At 37.8% G+C, this 16363-nt stretch overlaps 1 protein-coding gene across 1 annotated transcript in view; it reads right to left on the reverse strand.

The window, feature by feature from the left end:
* Positions 1-8195: 8195 nt before the first annotated feature.
* LMAN1 (lectin, mannose binding 1) overlaps positions 8196-16363 on the reverse strand; it is a 33509-nt gene continuing 25341 nt past the window's right edge. Inside the window, exons 11-13 of the mRNA XM_050944735.1 lie at positions 13394-13547; positions 11680-11801; positions 8196-11077 (exon numbers count right to left, since the gene is read on the reverse strand). Of these exons, the coding sequence (XP_050800692.1) occupies positions 11041-11077; positions 11680-11801; positions 13394-13547 (313 nt within the window). The 3' untranslated portion in view covers positions 8196-11040. The remainder of the gene's footprint in view (positions 11078-11679; positions 11802-13393; positions 13548-16363) is intronic.

Raw genomic sequence — 16363 nt, forward strand, 5'->3', positions numbered from 1 at the left:
TTACTGATCCATGAGGGGACCTTCTCTCTTATCCCATGACTTCAGAGCCTTTGAAGGAGGGACCTTGCCAAAGGCTTTCTGAAAGTCCAAGTACACTATGTTCACTGGATCATCCTTGTCCACGCATTTGTCAACTGCTTTAAGGAATTCTAATCAATGGGTGAGACGTGATTTTCTTTTACAAAAGCTGTGTTGACGCTTCCTCAACAAATTGTGTTCATCTGTGCATCTGATAATTCTGTTCTTTACTATAGTTTCAACCAATTTACCTGGTACTGAAGTTATGCTTACTGGCCTGTAATAGCCAGGATCACCTCTGGAGCTTTTTTTTAAAAATGGCATCACATTAGCTATCCCTCAGTCATCTAGTACAGGAGTGGATGTACCACTCATAATTGATTTATCAATTTGCTCCAATACCTTCTGACACCTCAATCTGGGACAGTTCTGCAGATTTGTCCCCTAAAAAGAATGGCTCAGGTGTGGGAATCTCCCCACATCCTCTGCAGTGAAGACCAATGCAAAGAATTAATTTAGCTTCTCCACGATGGCCGTGTCTTCCTTGAGTGCTCCTTTAGCACCTCAGTCATCCAGTGGTTCCAATGATTGTTTGGCAGGCTTCCTGCGCCTAACGTACTTTTTTTCCTGTTAGTTTTGTGTCTTTTGCTAGTTGCTCTTCAAATTCTTTTTATGGCCTGCCTAATTATACACCTGTACCTCGATCTGACGCTGTCCTTGGGAGCCAAAAAAATCTTACCATGTTATAGGTGAAACCGTGTTATATTGAACTTGCTTTGATCCACCAGAGTGCACAGCCCCACCCTTCTCCCGCCCTGAGCACTGCTTTACCGTGTTATATCCAAATTCGTGTTATATTGGGTGGTGTTATATCGAGGTTGCGGTGTACTTTTACACTTGACTTGCCAGAGTTTATGTTCCTTTCTATTTTCCTCAGTAAGATTTGACTTCCAATTTTTGAAGGATGTCTTTTGTCTTCTGCCTTTTTTACTCTGTTTAGCCATGGCTTAGCTGGTGACCACACTTGCAGCCAGGTAGGAGATTCATAGATTTTTAAGGCCAGAAGTGACCATTATGATCATCTAGTCTGACCTCCTGCACAACACAGGCCATAGAATTTCACCCAGTATTCCCTGCATCAAGCCCATAATTTCATTGAGCTAGAGCCTATCTTTTAGAAAGATATCCAGTTTTGATTTCAATCTACCACATCCCTAAGTAAGCTGTTCTAACGATCAATTACCCTGTAAGAATTTTGCACTTTTTTTCAAGTCTGAATACATTTAGCTTCAACTTCCAGCTCTTGATTTGAGCCTTCACTGGACAAGAAAAAGGCTGGGAGGTCTACAAGAATAATGTTCCTAGCCCAGCCAGGGAGGAGGGTTTCTGTTATATAGCCTTTGATTACCCCCATAGCAGAACAGAGGTGCTTCAAAACTTGGCGCCTTTTTGCCATTAACGTCATGCTGTTTTGTAGTAGTGAGGCAGCTGCAGCTCAGACATTAGGAGGTAGCAATATATTAAATTGGGGAAGGGATGCCTGGAGTGAAAGACACCTTGGATTTGCAAGAGAACAAGAAAGAGCCATACTGATCCCTAAAGCAATAAAAGTAAACATCAAAATACAGAAGAGACATGTAACACTAGCCGGTTCAGTGTGGAGGAGGAGCTTCCTGTGGGACACAAAAAGTCATTTAGTTTTATGCAGGCTGCTTGTCTAAGTCCCTGGAGCCTGTGCTGTAATAAACCAGTCAAAATGCATGAACGGGCACAATGCCATTTAGCAGATGGGCATGAGGACAGAAGTAAGAGACCATCTCTGATTGTATTCGTTCCTAACATTTTTCTACAGCTGAAAATTTCTGCCCAGCTATTCCTCTCCAGATTATATGCATGCTGACCATCACCGCTCAAGCACCTGACAAGACTGGCTTTCAGAAACATGAAACATTGCTTCCGCAGCTGGGCTGTGGAGAACAGAAGTGCATGCTGCATGGGGAGGAGTGACGAATGGGAAATCTAAGGTTTTCTAGTCTCCTTCTTCAACACCCACCACGGTGGCTTACAGCGTTGCTCCCCAACTGCCTTTTTGCTAAATACTGTGAAGTACCATTTTCCCTTAGTTTCCACGTATAAAGGCAACAAGCCACTTCTGAAGCCTGTTAGAAAGTTACCCCAATTCATTGGTATCTGATACGGGGAGGAAACAACAAACCAGCAGACGTCTTTGGTTCAACAAAGCCCTACTCTAGCTCCCTCCAAACTCTGCTTCTTAGGTGCCTCTAACACCCATATCCCTCACACATCACCTTGTCAGCAATTTCTGCTAACAATGCCCCCAAACCCTGCATAAAGCAAGCTGCAAAGCAGAGGCAAAGGACAGCTATGCAAACGGAGGTTGAGAGGGGACATTTTGGCAATTTAATCACCATAGTCATATGAGACCAAAGAGAGGGAAGCAGGGGTTGGCACACAGAACAATATCCTCACCCCCGTTCCAGGCCCATAAAGGGGTCTCAGCACAAGAAATGAGGAAGACTGATAGAAGGGTGAGGACCCCTCCATAACCCCTGGGGTCTGGAGAGGCATGACCTTTGCAGGACTGGACGGACCATAAAAATGTTTAGGGGTAATTAATGCTCATAACTCAAAAGCTTAAGAGCCCTTTAAAACTAGCAGTTATGCTCAAGAGATTCTAACAAAGGGTGATCACCAGGCCTTTTCAAGGGTTAAGTCAGTGAGAAGTTAATGCTGCTTGCCCAAGTTTAGGTTCCACAGAAGTGGAGCAAACATAGTGAAAATGATTCAAGGGACATATTCTTAACTTTAATTCTGGCAGTCTATACAAAGCAGTTGGTAGGATAAGGAAACTTAAGGAACATAAACGTGGAAGTTTACTTTACCCCCTTATCTTCCCATACTAGTGTGTCACAATCCCTACTCCCTAATTTTAGTCTAAGCACTTGACAGACCTACATTCAGGCACGAACAAACAGCCTATCTTGTCTTAAAGAAACCTTCATACTTAAACCAGAACTGGAAAACACCATAGCTAATATACATCAGATGTGAAGAAATCCCCCTGTAGCTCTCTGTTGCCAAGAGGTGAGGAACAGGTAAAGAGTTGAATACTTAATTACACTTGAATTTTAGAAGAGTTAGATTCCTCATCACTCTTACAAGTGGAAACAGAACTCTGAGTAAACAGAAAATATATTCTAAAACAAAGTACAGTATAATACCAAGGAGTGAAACTTCTGAAACCTTCTCTTATAATCTTAAAGACTCACTTGTGTGTTAAAATGGGAGGTGTATTTGATCCAGATGTAAGCTTCACCCACAGCAAGCTAACATAGCACTACATCCAGACACAGATACTCCATTTAATGAGTGGAGATGAGTGTGAAACAGGAACAAAAAACTAAGTGGTGCAGCAAGTAAACAAACTTAGATTCAGAGTGTCCAAGGCCATAAGGGACCATTGTGATGATCTAGTATGACCTTCTGTATAAACACCTGCCAAAGAAGTTTCCCCCAAATAATTCCTACACCATAGCTTTAAGAAAAAAACATCCAATCTTGATTTCAAAATAGTCAGCGATGAAGAATCCACCATGACCATTAGTAAATTGTACTCATGGTCAATTACTCTCATCATTAAAAAGTTACCTTATTTCCAGTTTGTGTCTCTCAACTTCCAGCCATTGAATGTAGCAGAGAGAAGTATAACCTGATCCAAGAGCCTGTTATCAAATTTGTTCCCCATAGAGATACTTAGATTGTAATCATGTCACCCCTTAAGTTCTTACATTCCACTGCACACAGAACATCAAATCTATTGCAACATTTTAAACCTCTAATCTTCATTCATAGACTTTAAAGGGAATTAATATTTTTAAGGTAAGGGAAGAGAAATATTTTGGGACCTACTTGACATAAGTTAGCATTCACTCTTCTCAGAAACCTTGCTTTCCATTGGACTTCCCAATTTTGTCCTCTGCTGGCTCTGCAATGTGGTCACGAGAGCACTGGAGAAGGATCTCTTGGCTTCTTCTATAGCTTTAACGCAAAACTCCTTATGCTATAGCTTGTTCAAAGCCCTAGATGTTTTTCAACACCAGCACTTGAATATGCTCTACTGTAGTAAAAGCAACATACTCTCTCTAGGCTGCAGAAGAGCCACTTAGGTGTCAGGGAATCAAATGTGGGATGCAACCACTCCCTACTATTTGGGAAAGAGCATGGAGAATTGGCATCCTGAAGTTATGGACACTAGCCAATCAGGACAACTGCCCTTGCTAACACTGCTAGATCTTTCAATAGTCTTCAGTATTAGCAACTATGATTGGCCAGTTGTTAAGGCCAGCAGGAGTTAGAATGGATGAAGAGAATCACTGTTTCTTATCATTCCAGTCACATGCTAGAGAAGTAACAGGATACTGCCTTTCCTCTTCAAGGTCCTTGGCTGTGGAGTTGAACAGGGTGCAAAATTACCAGTCTTTGTTTCATGTTTACACAAAGCAAGCTAACAATCAACATGTTGGACGGCAATTGTCTCAAGTCCTTTAAGACCCAGGTAGTGCCTTACACCTTACCAAACATCTAGCAGAGAGACAGCAAGCCATAGGTGTGGTTTAAGAAAGCTCTGGATAAGAATTATGCTAACTGTCAAAGCGAAGCATTTTCAGGATGTGGTAATAAGATTGTTTCTTCATTTGAAAGAGCCTGATCATCTACTATCTAAAGTGGTTTACAGTCTTGTGGTTTGGTATATGTAGTTGTGGTATATATAGTTTCCTCATCCATCCTTAAAAGCTTTGATGCACTGGAAGATTAAGTAGTATTAGCTCTAACATTTTTGCCTTCCAAAATCTGAGAGGGATGATGTGTGGAGCATGCTTTCAGAAGTCTTAAAAGAGCAACACTTCAATGTGGAAACTACAGAACAAGAACCACCAAAAAAGAATATCAAACCTTCTACAGGTGGCATCTGACTCAGACGATGAACATGAACATGTGTCGGTCCGAACTGCTTTGGATCGTTATCGAGTAGAACCTGTCATCAGCATAGAAGCATGTGCTCTGGAATGGTGGTTGAAGCATGAAGGAACATATGAATCTTTAGTGCATCTGCACAGAAATATCTTGTGACTCCGTCTACAACAGTGCCATGAGAACACCTGTTCTCACTTTCAGGTGACACTGTGAACAAGAAGCGGGCAGCATTATCTCCTGCCAATGTAAACAAACTTGTTTGTCTGAAAGATTGGCAGAGACAAGAAATAGGACCGATTGGACTTGTAAGTGCTAAAGTTTTATAGTGTTTTATTTTTGAATGCATTTTTTTGTACATAATTCTACATTTGTAAGTGCAACTTTCATGATAAGGAGATTGCACTACAGTACTTGTATTAGTGAATACTATTTCCTTTATGACAGTGCAAATATTTGTAATAAAAAATATAAAGTGAGCTCTGTACACTTTTTATTCTGTTATAACTGAAATACATTTGAAAATGTAGAAAACATCCAAAATATTTAAATAAATGGTATTCTATTATTGTTTAACAATTTTTGTAATCACTTGACAGCCCTGTTGCAAACCAATGTAAACTTTGGAGCAGTCTATATTCAAAGTGGTACTAATATAACTAACTATATCTGTTAGTGGTTGGATTTTTTTTAAACCAACAGTCATACCAGTCCCAGTACAAGATTGGACACTGCTATACCAGTATATTATATATATAAAGCCTCCTACTGGCAGCTCTCCCCCTTCCCATACAGGAATAGCTATATTAGTATAAAGCACGTTTAGACCAATAACTACATCCACACTAGGGAGGTTTGTAACATTTTATCCACAGCCATCTAACTATACATGTAAAGAGGAAGTAGTACGACTTTCTAGTGTAGAAGAGGTCTTTGTCTTTGACAGAATGAAACAGCAGAGAGGTGTGAACTATTCCAGCTTCTCTTAAAAGATGTTTGTTATAAAGCTCAATGAAAACACTTATCAGGCCAAAATTGTCAACTTAGATGCACAACTGTGTGTGAATTAAACATAGTCAATCTTATTTATTCTACCTAACAGGCAGTAATACCACTCGGCACCCTAACACCACCCTGCATCGTTCTTCTTACTGCATATCTTAAATGAGACAGACAAGTAACTCCTATCTCACTTATACTGTCATGGCAGTGGAGTTACACTGGTTTAAGTGAAAGCAGAAATCAGGAACTAAATGTTTAGCTGATACAGAAAGGCCATATTCAATCCTGAATTTCTGTGTAACCCTACTACTGTAATCAACGGCAGATCTGAAGTAGATTGAGAGTAGTCAAACGCTAAGATTTGTAGATATAGCTAACAGAACATGATAAAAAGGATATTAGTTCCTTTCCACAGAATGAATTGATACTAGAATTAGTGCAGTTAATCCTCTCTGTAAGCATTTTGTATTATTAAACCAAGAGACAAATTGGTGGAATTTCAGTGCCCAGGCCAATGGGCACTAAGGGTTCGATACACTCATGATCAGCATTTCACTGTAAATTAAAAACACTGAGCTCCTAATCCCAGAAAGCATCCAATCTCTGCCAAGCAGCAACAGCAGTTAGAGAATTTTTACAGTTCACCTGCCCAGGAAATTTTCCGAAGTTATGCAACGTGACACCATGAAGAATAGAATGAACATTTTTTTGAAGCGACTTCATTGACTGCTATACAGTAACTCCTCACTTAAGGTCATCTCATCGTTACGTCGCTGATCAATTAGAGAACATGCTTGTTTAAAGCTGCGCAATGCTCCCTTATAACATTGTTTGGCAGCCGCCTGCTTTGTCCACTGCTTGTCCTCCTGCTTTGTCCACAGGAAGAGCAGCCCATTGGACCTAGCTTGTGGGGGGGGGGGGGTTTGGAACCAGGGTGAGCTGGCAGCCCCATAAGTTCCTGTGCCACAGCCACCCAACAGGCTATCAATTGACTGGCCATTCAGGTGTCCCCGCACCCCACTACCATGTGCTGCTCCTGCCCTCCGCCATGGAGCTGCTCCTGGGAGCCTCCTGCTTGCTGTTCAGGGGGTGGGAGCGGGGGAAGAGGGGTGCTGATGTCTGGGTGTCCCTCTCCCCCCACTCCTGTACCCCATCTCCACAGACGGGACTGGACAGGGCTCAGGATGGAGGGAGCTTGCTGGCAGCTGCTGCTGTCTCAACTTGTTGATCTACTTAAGAAGGCAGTGTACTTAAGAGTGGGGTTGGCCTACTTAGAGGGGCAATGCATGTCTCTTTGTCTCACACATAGAGGCCTGGTCTACACTGAGTAGGGGGCGAGCTAAGTTGGTCTAAGTTACACAACTTCAGCTATGAAAATAGTGTAGCTGAAGTTGATGTATTTAGATCTACTTACCGCAGTGTCTTCACTGTGGCAGGTTGACTGCTGCTGCTTCCACATCGACTCCACCTATGCTTCTCGCTCCGGTGGAGTACTGGAGTCAACGGGAGAGAGCTCAGCAGTCGATTTATCGTGTCTTCACTAGACATGATAATCGACCTCGCTGGATCGATCGCTCCAGAGGTATGTGTAGAGATGTTCCCCCTCTGCCCCCCAACACACACACACACACACACACACACACACACCCCCAGCACTCTGGAAAGTAGAGGGAGTGGTTCGCACCAGCGGACAGTGTGGGTACATCTGCCTGGGTTCAGTGTCTGCAAGGAATGTTCACAGCCACTGCCATGCCTCTATTGGGTCTTCTTCCTCCATTCCTGCTGCCTTGTAGAGTGTGAGGCTACACTAACAATGTGTTAACCCTTGAGAGCTCAGCCGAGTGCTAGTTCCTCATTTAGCAGCAAGGCATTCCCTGGGAAATATCCCACCTTCTGACTCCACCAACTCAACCAACCTACACAATCATCATAGCTGTGTACAATATTCAATTGTTTGTTTAAAACATATACTGTGTGTGTGTGTGTGTGTGTGTGTGTGTATATAATGTCTTTTGCCAGGCGAAAAAAATTTCCCTAGAGCCTAACCCCTCCCCCACAATTTACATAAATTCTTATGGGGAAATTGGATTCACTTAACATAGTTTTGCTTAAAGTAGCATTTTTCAGGAACTTAACTATGACGTTAAGTGAGGAGTTATTGTACCAAATTCAGAGGGAAAACATTTACTAAAATATGTATCTTTATTCAAATAAGGTTATGTTCTTCACTTCCAAAACAACAGATGGACAACCTTTTCAGTGTTACAGTAATTATACATCAATACAAGTCAAAGTCTCTCAAATAGGAAACAGTCAATTTAAATAACCGTGATTTTGCATTTTGCTTAAAGGGCTCAGATGTCTTGTGCTGAGATTCTCTTTCCATTTCCATGTGCCATTTATCATGCTACACTCAATTTTAAGACTCAGACCAGGCTAATTTGCCCCTCAAACTGTTAAAATTAGATTCCAAGTTTTTTCATCTCTCTAAGATTCAATTTGTTTGAAAAAAGCAAGTGTGTTTGTACACAACATTGCAACACTTAGTGGCACTAATGAAACAGTATTTTAGCTAACAAGATAGTCTGACGAAAAAGCCACAGTTTAAAGTCATGGTAGGAATGAGAGTAAAGTCAAATCCATCCCTCCAGCAAGTAGCAAGGATAACCCATGAATTGTTGTTTCATTGCTAGAATTAGATGCGATCACCTTTTGAAAGGTGCACATTTTGTGCCTTCTGTTTCCCCAGAAGTCAATGGCAAACTGCTATTGTTTCCTGTGGGATCAGGTCCATCCGCAGCATAAATGCATTTTAATTTAACATGATAGTGTAGATATAATTTTAAATAGTGAGCTAATTCAGAAACTGCAAAAGCTTCCCTCAGTGTTTTCCTCTTCCCAACACAAGATACAATACCACTGGTTGCTTCAACATTTTAATTTTCAAATTGAATAAATCATAGTTGAGAGATTCACAAAATGGAGAAACAAGAATGTATTAATTGGAAGATACCTTTAAGAACTGTACATCATTTTACCAAATGTAGGACCGTATGAGATCTATTCTTTCAGCAGAACATACAAACTATTTATCTATCATGAAAGTGGGGGTTTTGTTTGTTTGACCATGTTCCAGCGCCAGAGGTGAAAGAAATAATACTGTGCATTGTTGTAAAGATAATGAACTACAATACAATGATCTGATAAAACACTGGCATTTTCTTCATTAAATTTAGTTTAGTCCAAGGCATCTGTAAATACTTACTGGTGTGAGAGAAGAGAGCAGATTTAATTGCTGCCTTGTGTTACTCTAGGCTATAGCCAGGGCTCTGCCACTGACTTGTCTTTATCTATGTAGATCAGTGCAGGGCAGTAGTTTCTCCTAGTCACTAATGCAAACAAAGCCTTCCCATAATTTATAAATGGTATAGTTTGATAAATTTACTTAGTGTATCACATACTTTAGCTATACAAACAGGTGTGGAATGGATCTAATCACACTTTATGGGTATAGCATAAACATCCACATTTATATGATAGTTTAATTTTTAAAGTAAAAAATATTGCATAGATTTATTATTTCCCCAGATTCTCAGGCACAATACTAACCAATAGCTTTTCATGACATTGAACTTGACAGCATGTGTTGCCTCCTCCAAAGGAGTCAAAATTACATACATTAAGTTCTAGACAATTTCTGCAGGTATTGAGACAAAACACATTCTGTAATTAAAACAGAACAGTCCCAACGTTCAGTTTTCATCATGTGCCTTGCAGAAACTTAGAAATAAGTTAACTCTGTAGGAGAGCTACTCAAGAACAGATTACTATGGATATGTAAACAAAGTAGCGTGAATCCTTTTCTTATTACTAATTTGACCATCTGTTCCATTTTGTCCCTGAAGCAAATGTTCACATGATAAGCAATGTTGAACAATCTTCAAATCCATCAGACTGAACACTTAGTTAAATTACACAATACTGGTTCAGTAAGAGTTGCTGGACTAACAGCAAAACACATCTGAGACAATGGCTTGTGAGGAAGTAGGAAACGTGTACACAAAACTTCTAGTTTTCAACACTTACTATGTAAAATATTAACCAGAGTCTCCACTGTGATATTTCTATTAGATTCATGAAACAGCTTATAAAAATAAAAGCATTTGTCAATTTAAATATGCCCTCATCTCAACTGGAGTTTAAGAAATATCAGCAATATTATCTCTTTGTCAGAAAGGTTCCATTAACTGTTTTACAGAATTACGGTCAGTCATGAAACTATAACCCTAACAATCCCCACACAACTGCTTAAAGGACCTCTACTTTATTAGAATGTATTGTTTTCTCTCATTGTCTCATAAGACAAAAGCCTTTGTTTGCTTGTTCTGCATAGAGAGCGCCTTTGTTCTACACTCCAGCAGCTACTAGTCAGACTGTTATTAAAGGCCTTTGGCTTTCAGGGTTCACAAATTACTAAGTTATTGCTACAAACTCTTGTGAAATTTAGATCTACAAGCTACTAAATCATTGCCAAACTGAAATCCAAAAGACAAATAAAATATTTGTAACAATGCTTTTTCCCCAAAATTAGAGGAATGCAACATTTTTATTTAAAAGAAATCTCATGTCAGGATGCTTAAATATATTTTTCTGCACAAATCATTGGACATGAAATACTCAGCAACAGCGACTGGCCCTCTATGCCCCAATTCTCTACCTTGGAAACATATTGATAAAACAATAGGAATACCATGGTCAAGTCCCAGTATCTACCAGAAACGTAACAAAAAAAAAAAAAAAAAAAAGCAAATAGGATCCACAGTTTTCCTTTGTACTTGCTCCATTGCTCTAAGGGCTGTTTTTAACCACAGTATTAACGTTTTAAACAAGAACTTATTTTGTTTAGCAAAAATTCAATAATTTACAATATTGAAGCATTTTAAACACTAGAATTTCCCTCATTTACAGACTTATGTAATATTCTGTGCATACATACAGCAGGCATATACACACAAAAGGAACAGATCATCAAAAGAACTTTTTAGCTGCTGCTTCTTGCTGACTCCTAAAAATGAAAAAAGAAAAAAAGCAGGAGATAATGCACAAAGAACTTAATACATTTCATTTCGTGAAAAGGCTACTCATATAAGCAATATTTTTTTTTTCCCCAATAAAGCTTCAATTACATTGCAAGCATGGCACGATCAGGGACATTAATCAGATTGGTTAACAGACTATTCAACCCAAAATTTAGGTTTTATAAAAAATAAAACAAAAAAACCCCAACTTCCCCTGCCAAAAACAAAACAAAAAAAAAAACATTTTCAAAAACCAAGCCCAATACATAAAAAAAATTTTAATTAGCGTATTTTGAGAAAGTTTAACTGAAATAGTTAAAAAGATTCTTCTGCCATGTTTGAGTTCAACAATGTAGCACTGTGCTAACGGACATATACATCAAAGAGGAAAGCTGACTATGCTATTTTAATTTGTCAGCCTGGACAAATCGATAGTGTGTACAAATATATAATAAAAAATATTTAAAAAATCTAACTTAATACAAGTTTTTTTTTGAAAACAATGATTAATATGATCATGTCACTAACTGTACTTAAAATTAGAACTCCTAAATAAAGATATTTATCCATCTTTTAAAGAGTAACTTACCTATACATGATATAACCGATGAATAACACTGTTTGAACCGCTACAAAAATGAAGAAGTGAGTTGTAGATAGACATGATGGAAATGGTGGTAATTCTGGACACTTTGGTTTCTCATTTGATGGCTAGAAAGCAAAAATTTGTTAAGATAATGCAGAAGGATGCCAATTGAATTTTTAAGACTGCTATTTTAGAAAACATTTTCAAAAGAAAGTTGCACATATGTGTTTACAGAAAGAACAGGGGAAAGTGAAGGAGTGTGTGGGTAGGAGACTCAAGATGTAACTTTGTTTTTATTTTTTTTTTGTGTATGAGAGCTGAACAGATTGAAGTTACTTGGAGGCTGGGAATACAAGGATACATGTTTAGTTAAGCACCCCAGACATAATAATTAAAAAAATAATTTCTTGCAGGCCTTGTAAGCCATTTGAGGGCAACAGTGGTGATGGGGCCTTGAATTATCTAATCTGGATCGTAGTTGGGAAGTTCCAAATGCCTGAGCTCTATGCAAAATAGACACTCTCCATGTTAAAGCACATCAGCATGCTTGGACTTTCCTTGCAGCAATAGAGGCAGCTGGGAAGTCTGCAGATGATGTTATTACTGAAGCATATGCTGAAGCCTGTTACTTATGGTCTTAAAAACTGATGAAAAAGAAAAAATGTGCCACTGTTAGGGGAACACATCAGGTTGTGGGACAAAAGGTGCCAACTTTTTCTTTCAGTTTTCCTGAAATTCCAAGCGTTTTTGCTTTGTAAATATAGAAGTGCAATATGGCATGGCCAAAAAATATTTGAGATGTATTCATACTCCGAATGCATCTCAGGCCTGTTACCAAAGACAGAACAGGCTATTACGGATGGAGCTCTGCTAAATACATTAGATGGACAAATAGGAAGTCATTTGAATCAATGTTCCCAGCTTACAAAGAAAACATTGCATCATTCAAAAAAAAAAAAAAACAAAAAAAAAAAACAAAAAAAAAAAAAAACCAACACACACACATACCCCCCCACCAAGACTGAGTGATTCCACGGGTAACAAGTTCCAGGCTACCGTATAGGTAAATATTCAAACAACCATATTAAAGCAACTAACATGCAGTATTTGATGCTAATTCCCACATAGCTTCTTACAGCTGCGGTTTTTAAACGATGGCAGCCCTTGCTTTGCAAATATGATAAAAATAGTGTATATGCCCCCCATGCACATACAGGTACCTTTATAGTAAAAAGGGTTTTCTAATTATTAAGTATTAGCTATGACAATTGTTGTAGGTCCTCCTCATGCAATTTGAAAAAAATGAAAATTCTAGTGTAGTCTGAGGAATTATCTTCTAAGTGGTCACACAACATTTATTTTTGATCAGATTCTGAACAATGTTTGTGTTTGAGTGTGCATTTACCACAACAGCAAACACAGAACTGTGCATGCTCAAATGGGCAGTAGTGCATTTAACTGGCCATTTACATTAATATAAGATTTACATGCACATTATAAATGTGATTTCAAGTTAAGGCAGTTAAAAATATCATGCTTTTTATGCCTATCTTATCAAAACACTGATCATGTAGTTAAGGCAAAACAGTTTCAGTAGAGCAGCTTAATGAAAGAGTAATTGTTCATTAAATTACATGCTGGCTTTTCCCAACATTTCACTAACAGCCATATGCTGAATTTCCGCAGCCATTCTTTACACCAGTAGTACACAAATTACCATATTTCGCTGCACTAAATGCTCGATGTCCCTCTTTACTATATGAAGATGCTCTTTGATGTCATTGAAGTGCTGAGTTGTTTCATAGAGTCCTCCGGCAGAGCCAGGGTGCTGAACTCCACTGACCAACCTCAGAGTGTCACCCATGGAATTTCTGAAAACAAAAAGATGACCTGTTTCAGCATAAGGCAGTTCCTGAAAAATTCCCTCTTGCATACATGCTATATTTATAACCTATTAAGATTAGTTTCAATTTAACATCTTACAAACAAAAGATAGGACACTTTTTTTTTTATAGCTTCCATGAATATCTGTGAAGCACTTTGTTTTTCAAAATACCTGTTTTTAAACTTGCATTGAGCAGAAGAATCTTAATTTTCTAGAGTGCAACATGTCCCAAAGCTATAATAAAAGCAAAATCAGCTCTATGGTGAATATTCTTTTGCTAAGCATCTGCTTTGGCTTATTTTTGGATGAAGTCTCAAAGAAATGTTTTGAATCTGTGGATCTGACCAAGGCTTTAGGATAAACATGGTATAATGCTATCTTTTAAGGAAACGAAAAGCTGTTCCAAAATAAATAAATATATAAATAAAAATAATGCAGTCATGTAAGAAATAAAGAAGAGGCTTTAGGGATAAGAAAAGATTTAGGGCCATTCATGTTCCATGATTACCTTTTACATGAGAAACTCATTTCGCCATATACACTGCTGTAATACTTAATACTGTGTTCACATGAATTCATTTTGTTGTTACAACAAATCAAATTAAATCCACAAAAAGTTGAAACTCCATAACTAATATAAACTAATCAATGAAGAAAAACATACATGCTCCTCTATCAATATGTTCATACAATTTTTCCCTATTGTGATGCTTCTTTTCAGTTGCAAAGAGGATTAAAGTCTACAGCTAAAACATTTATCATGTGAATGTTAATCTCTTCATTACTAACAGAATAATCAAAATTTATATCTTGGATTTAATTTACTTTAAACTTTACATTTTGTTCAGACAAGACAGTCTGACAACTATCTGACTGTAAAGCCTTAACTCTTCATCCAATGGTCTATGACTCAACTTCTATCTAAAAAAAACTCAAGTCATCTGGCTTGGATGTTTACCATTGTTGTACTGCAGTTACCAATGCGTATAAGTCCACACACTAGAAAGACTGTTAAACCGTTTTTATACATTCTTTAAAATTCAAAATAGGATTATGTTTCTTGTAAGAGCTAGAGGTGAAAGCAAAGATCAAGTTTTGCTGCTAGTGTTTGATCATCTATAAATGTAATGGTTAATTTAAGTAATTATAATTAATAGTTATAATACAAATTAAAAAACTTTAAACACCCCCTAACTTTTGCATTAATTACCAGTCACATCGTTAAACTATAATTTCAAGATCAGTCTTTTTATTTTTGGAATTCTGTAAGGGGAAAAAGTATAAGTATCCAAAAGGTAACAGTACAATACACCATACATATCCACAAGCACTACACCACAAATATACTGTTTATCACTGCAGATTCTGTGAGTGGTTTTGATTGCAGTAGTATATGTATTGTTAAACCACAGCTCACTAGAGGTTTCTCCCTTCATTGTGATTGCAGTAAAGTGTATTTAGATGATTTGGTGGGGAGGATTCTTAACTTGATCAGTACTGTATATCCTGGGCTAACACTCACCTCAATTTTACCTCAGACATAACCAGTACTGAGTTAATAAGAAGCACTCAAGTTATTTAATTACTAACCATACTGTTATAATATTTAGATATGACTAGCCTAAAAATCTATTTGTTTCTTTCAGTTACTAAAATGGAAATGTTCTTCTTTTCATGAGTTGACAATTAGATTTTCATCTGTTTCTTGAATTTGGTTACTATCCTTAGTTTCTTTATGAGGCTCAGGGGGAAAAAAAAAAAAAAAAGATCAACCAATACAACATGGTAGACTTTCATTCATTAGGTATATTTCTCCTTGGTACAGCTTTTCAAGAATTCTACTTTTCTTCTCCACCAGCCTTCTTAAATGACAAAACCCAGGAATTCCCTTTTCATTTCAGGTCTCTCAGAAAAAGATAAAATAATAACTTAACATAAGTAGTATCCCTCTCCACATTACTCTGTTTAAAAGCTATTAAAGAAAAAGTGAGTTTTAAGAAGAGTTACAGTCTGCTCTTCCTGGTTCAATTTCAAATTTAAAATGGATAATTCCAGGAGATTTACTTCACAATAAGCAAAATATTGTCAGTCATAAATTACTGCATGACTTTTGGTATTTGCCAAAAATAAGTTCCCATTCTGAACACAATTCAAAATGTACTATGAGAAAAAGGGATTTATCCTTTGAAGCCATTTTCCTTCTGCCAGCCACTGCTAACAACACTAGCCAAAGTGGCCCTACAAACAACTCTCAATCTTTCTTTATTTTTCCTCTTCATCAATCAGAAAAATAACTAGGCTTGGCAGAATTCGATTTTTTTAAAAATAATATCAGTGTTTATTTTTAAGCATTTTTATTTTTAATCTATTTAAGTGTTCACAGTTGAGGGAAATTATGATCAGGCAAAAGAGTTGACAATTATTTAATGACAGCAGATATTGAGATTCGAACAGTAAAAGCTTTATAGCTATTAAAACACAAATCATGTCAAAATATATAAATATGCTTAAATCAAACTGTAATAAGTTCTCAAGCAGCAGTTCTCACTTAGCCTATATGGAAATTTCGATCATCATTGATGGAAATCTTTTTTCACCAGCTTGGGGGGGGGGGGAGAGGATGTGGGGGAGTGTGTGTGTAAAATTGTCATTTACAGACATTTACCTATAAAAAAAAATCTAATCCTTCCAAGCCTAAATAAAACTTTGAATGTGACACAAACTGTATACATGCTAAGTAAGATTAGTGAACTTATCATCCAATGTTTCCTCTGCGCCCCCCACCCTCAGTTTTCTTTTTAT

The sequence above is a fragment of the Gopherus flavomarginatus genome, chromosome 3, assembly GCF_025201925.1.
Source record: "Gopherus flavomarginatus isolate rGopFla2 chromosome 3, rGopFla2.mat.asm, whole genome shotgun sequence".
NCBI lineage: Eukaryota > Metazoa > Chordata > Testudines > Testudinidae > Gopherus > Gopherus flavomarginatus.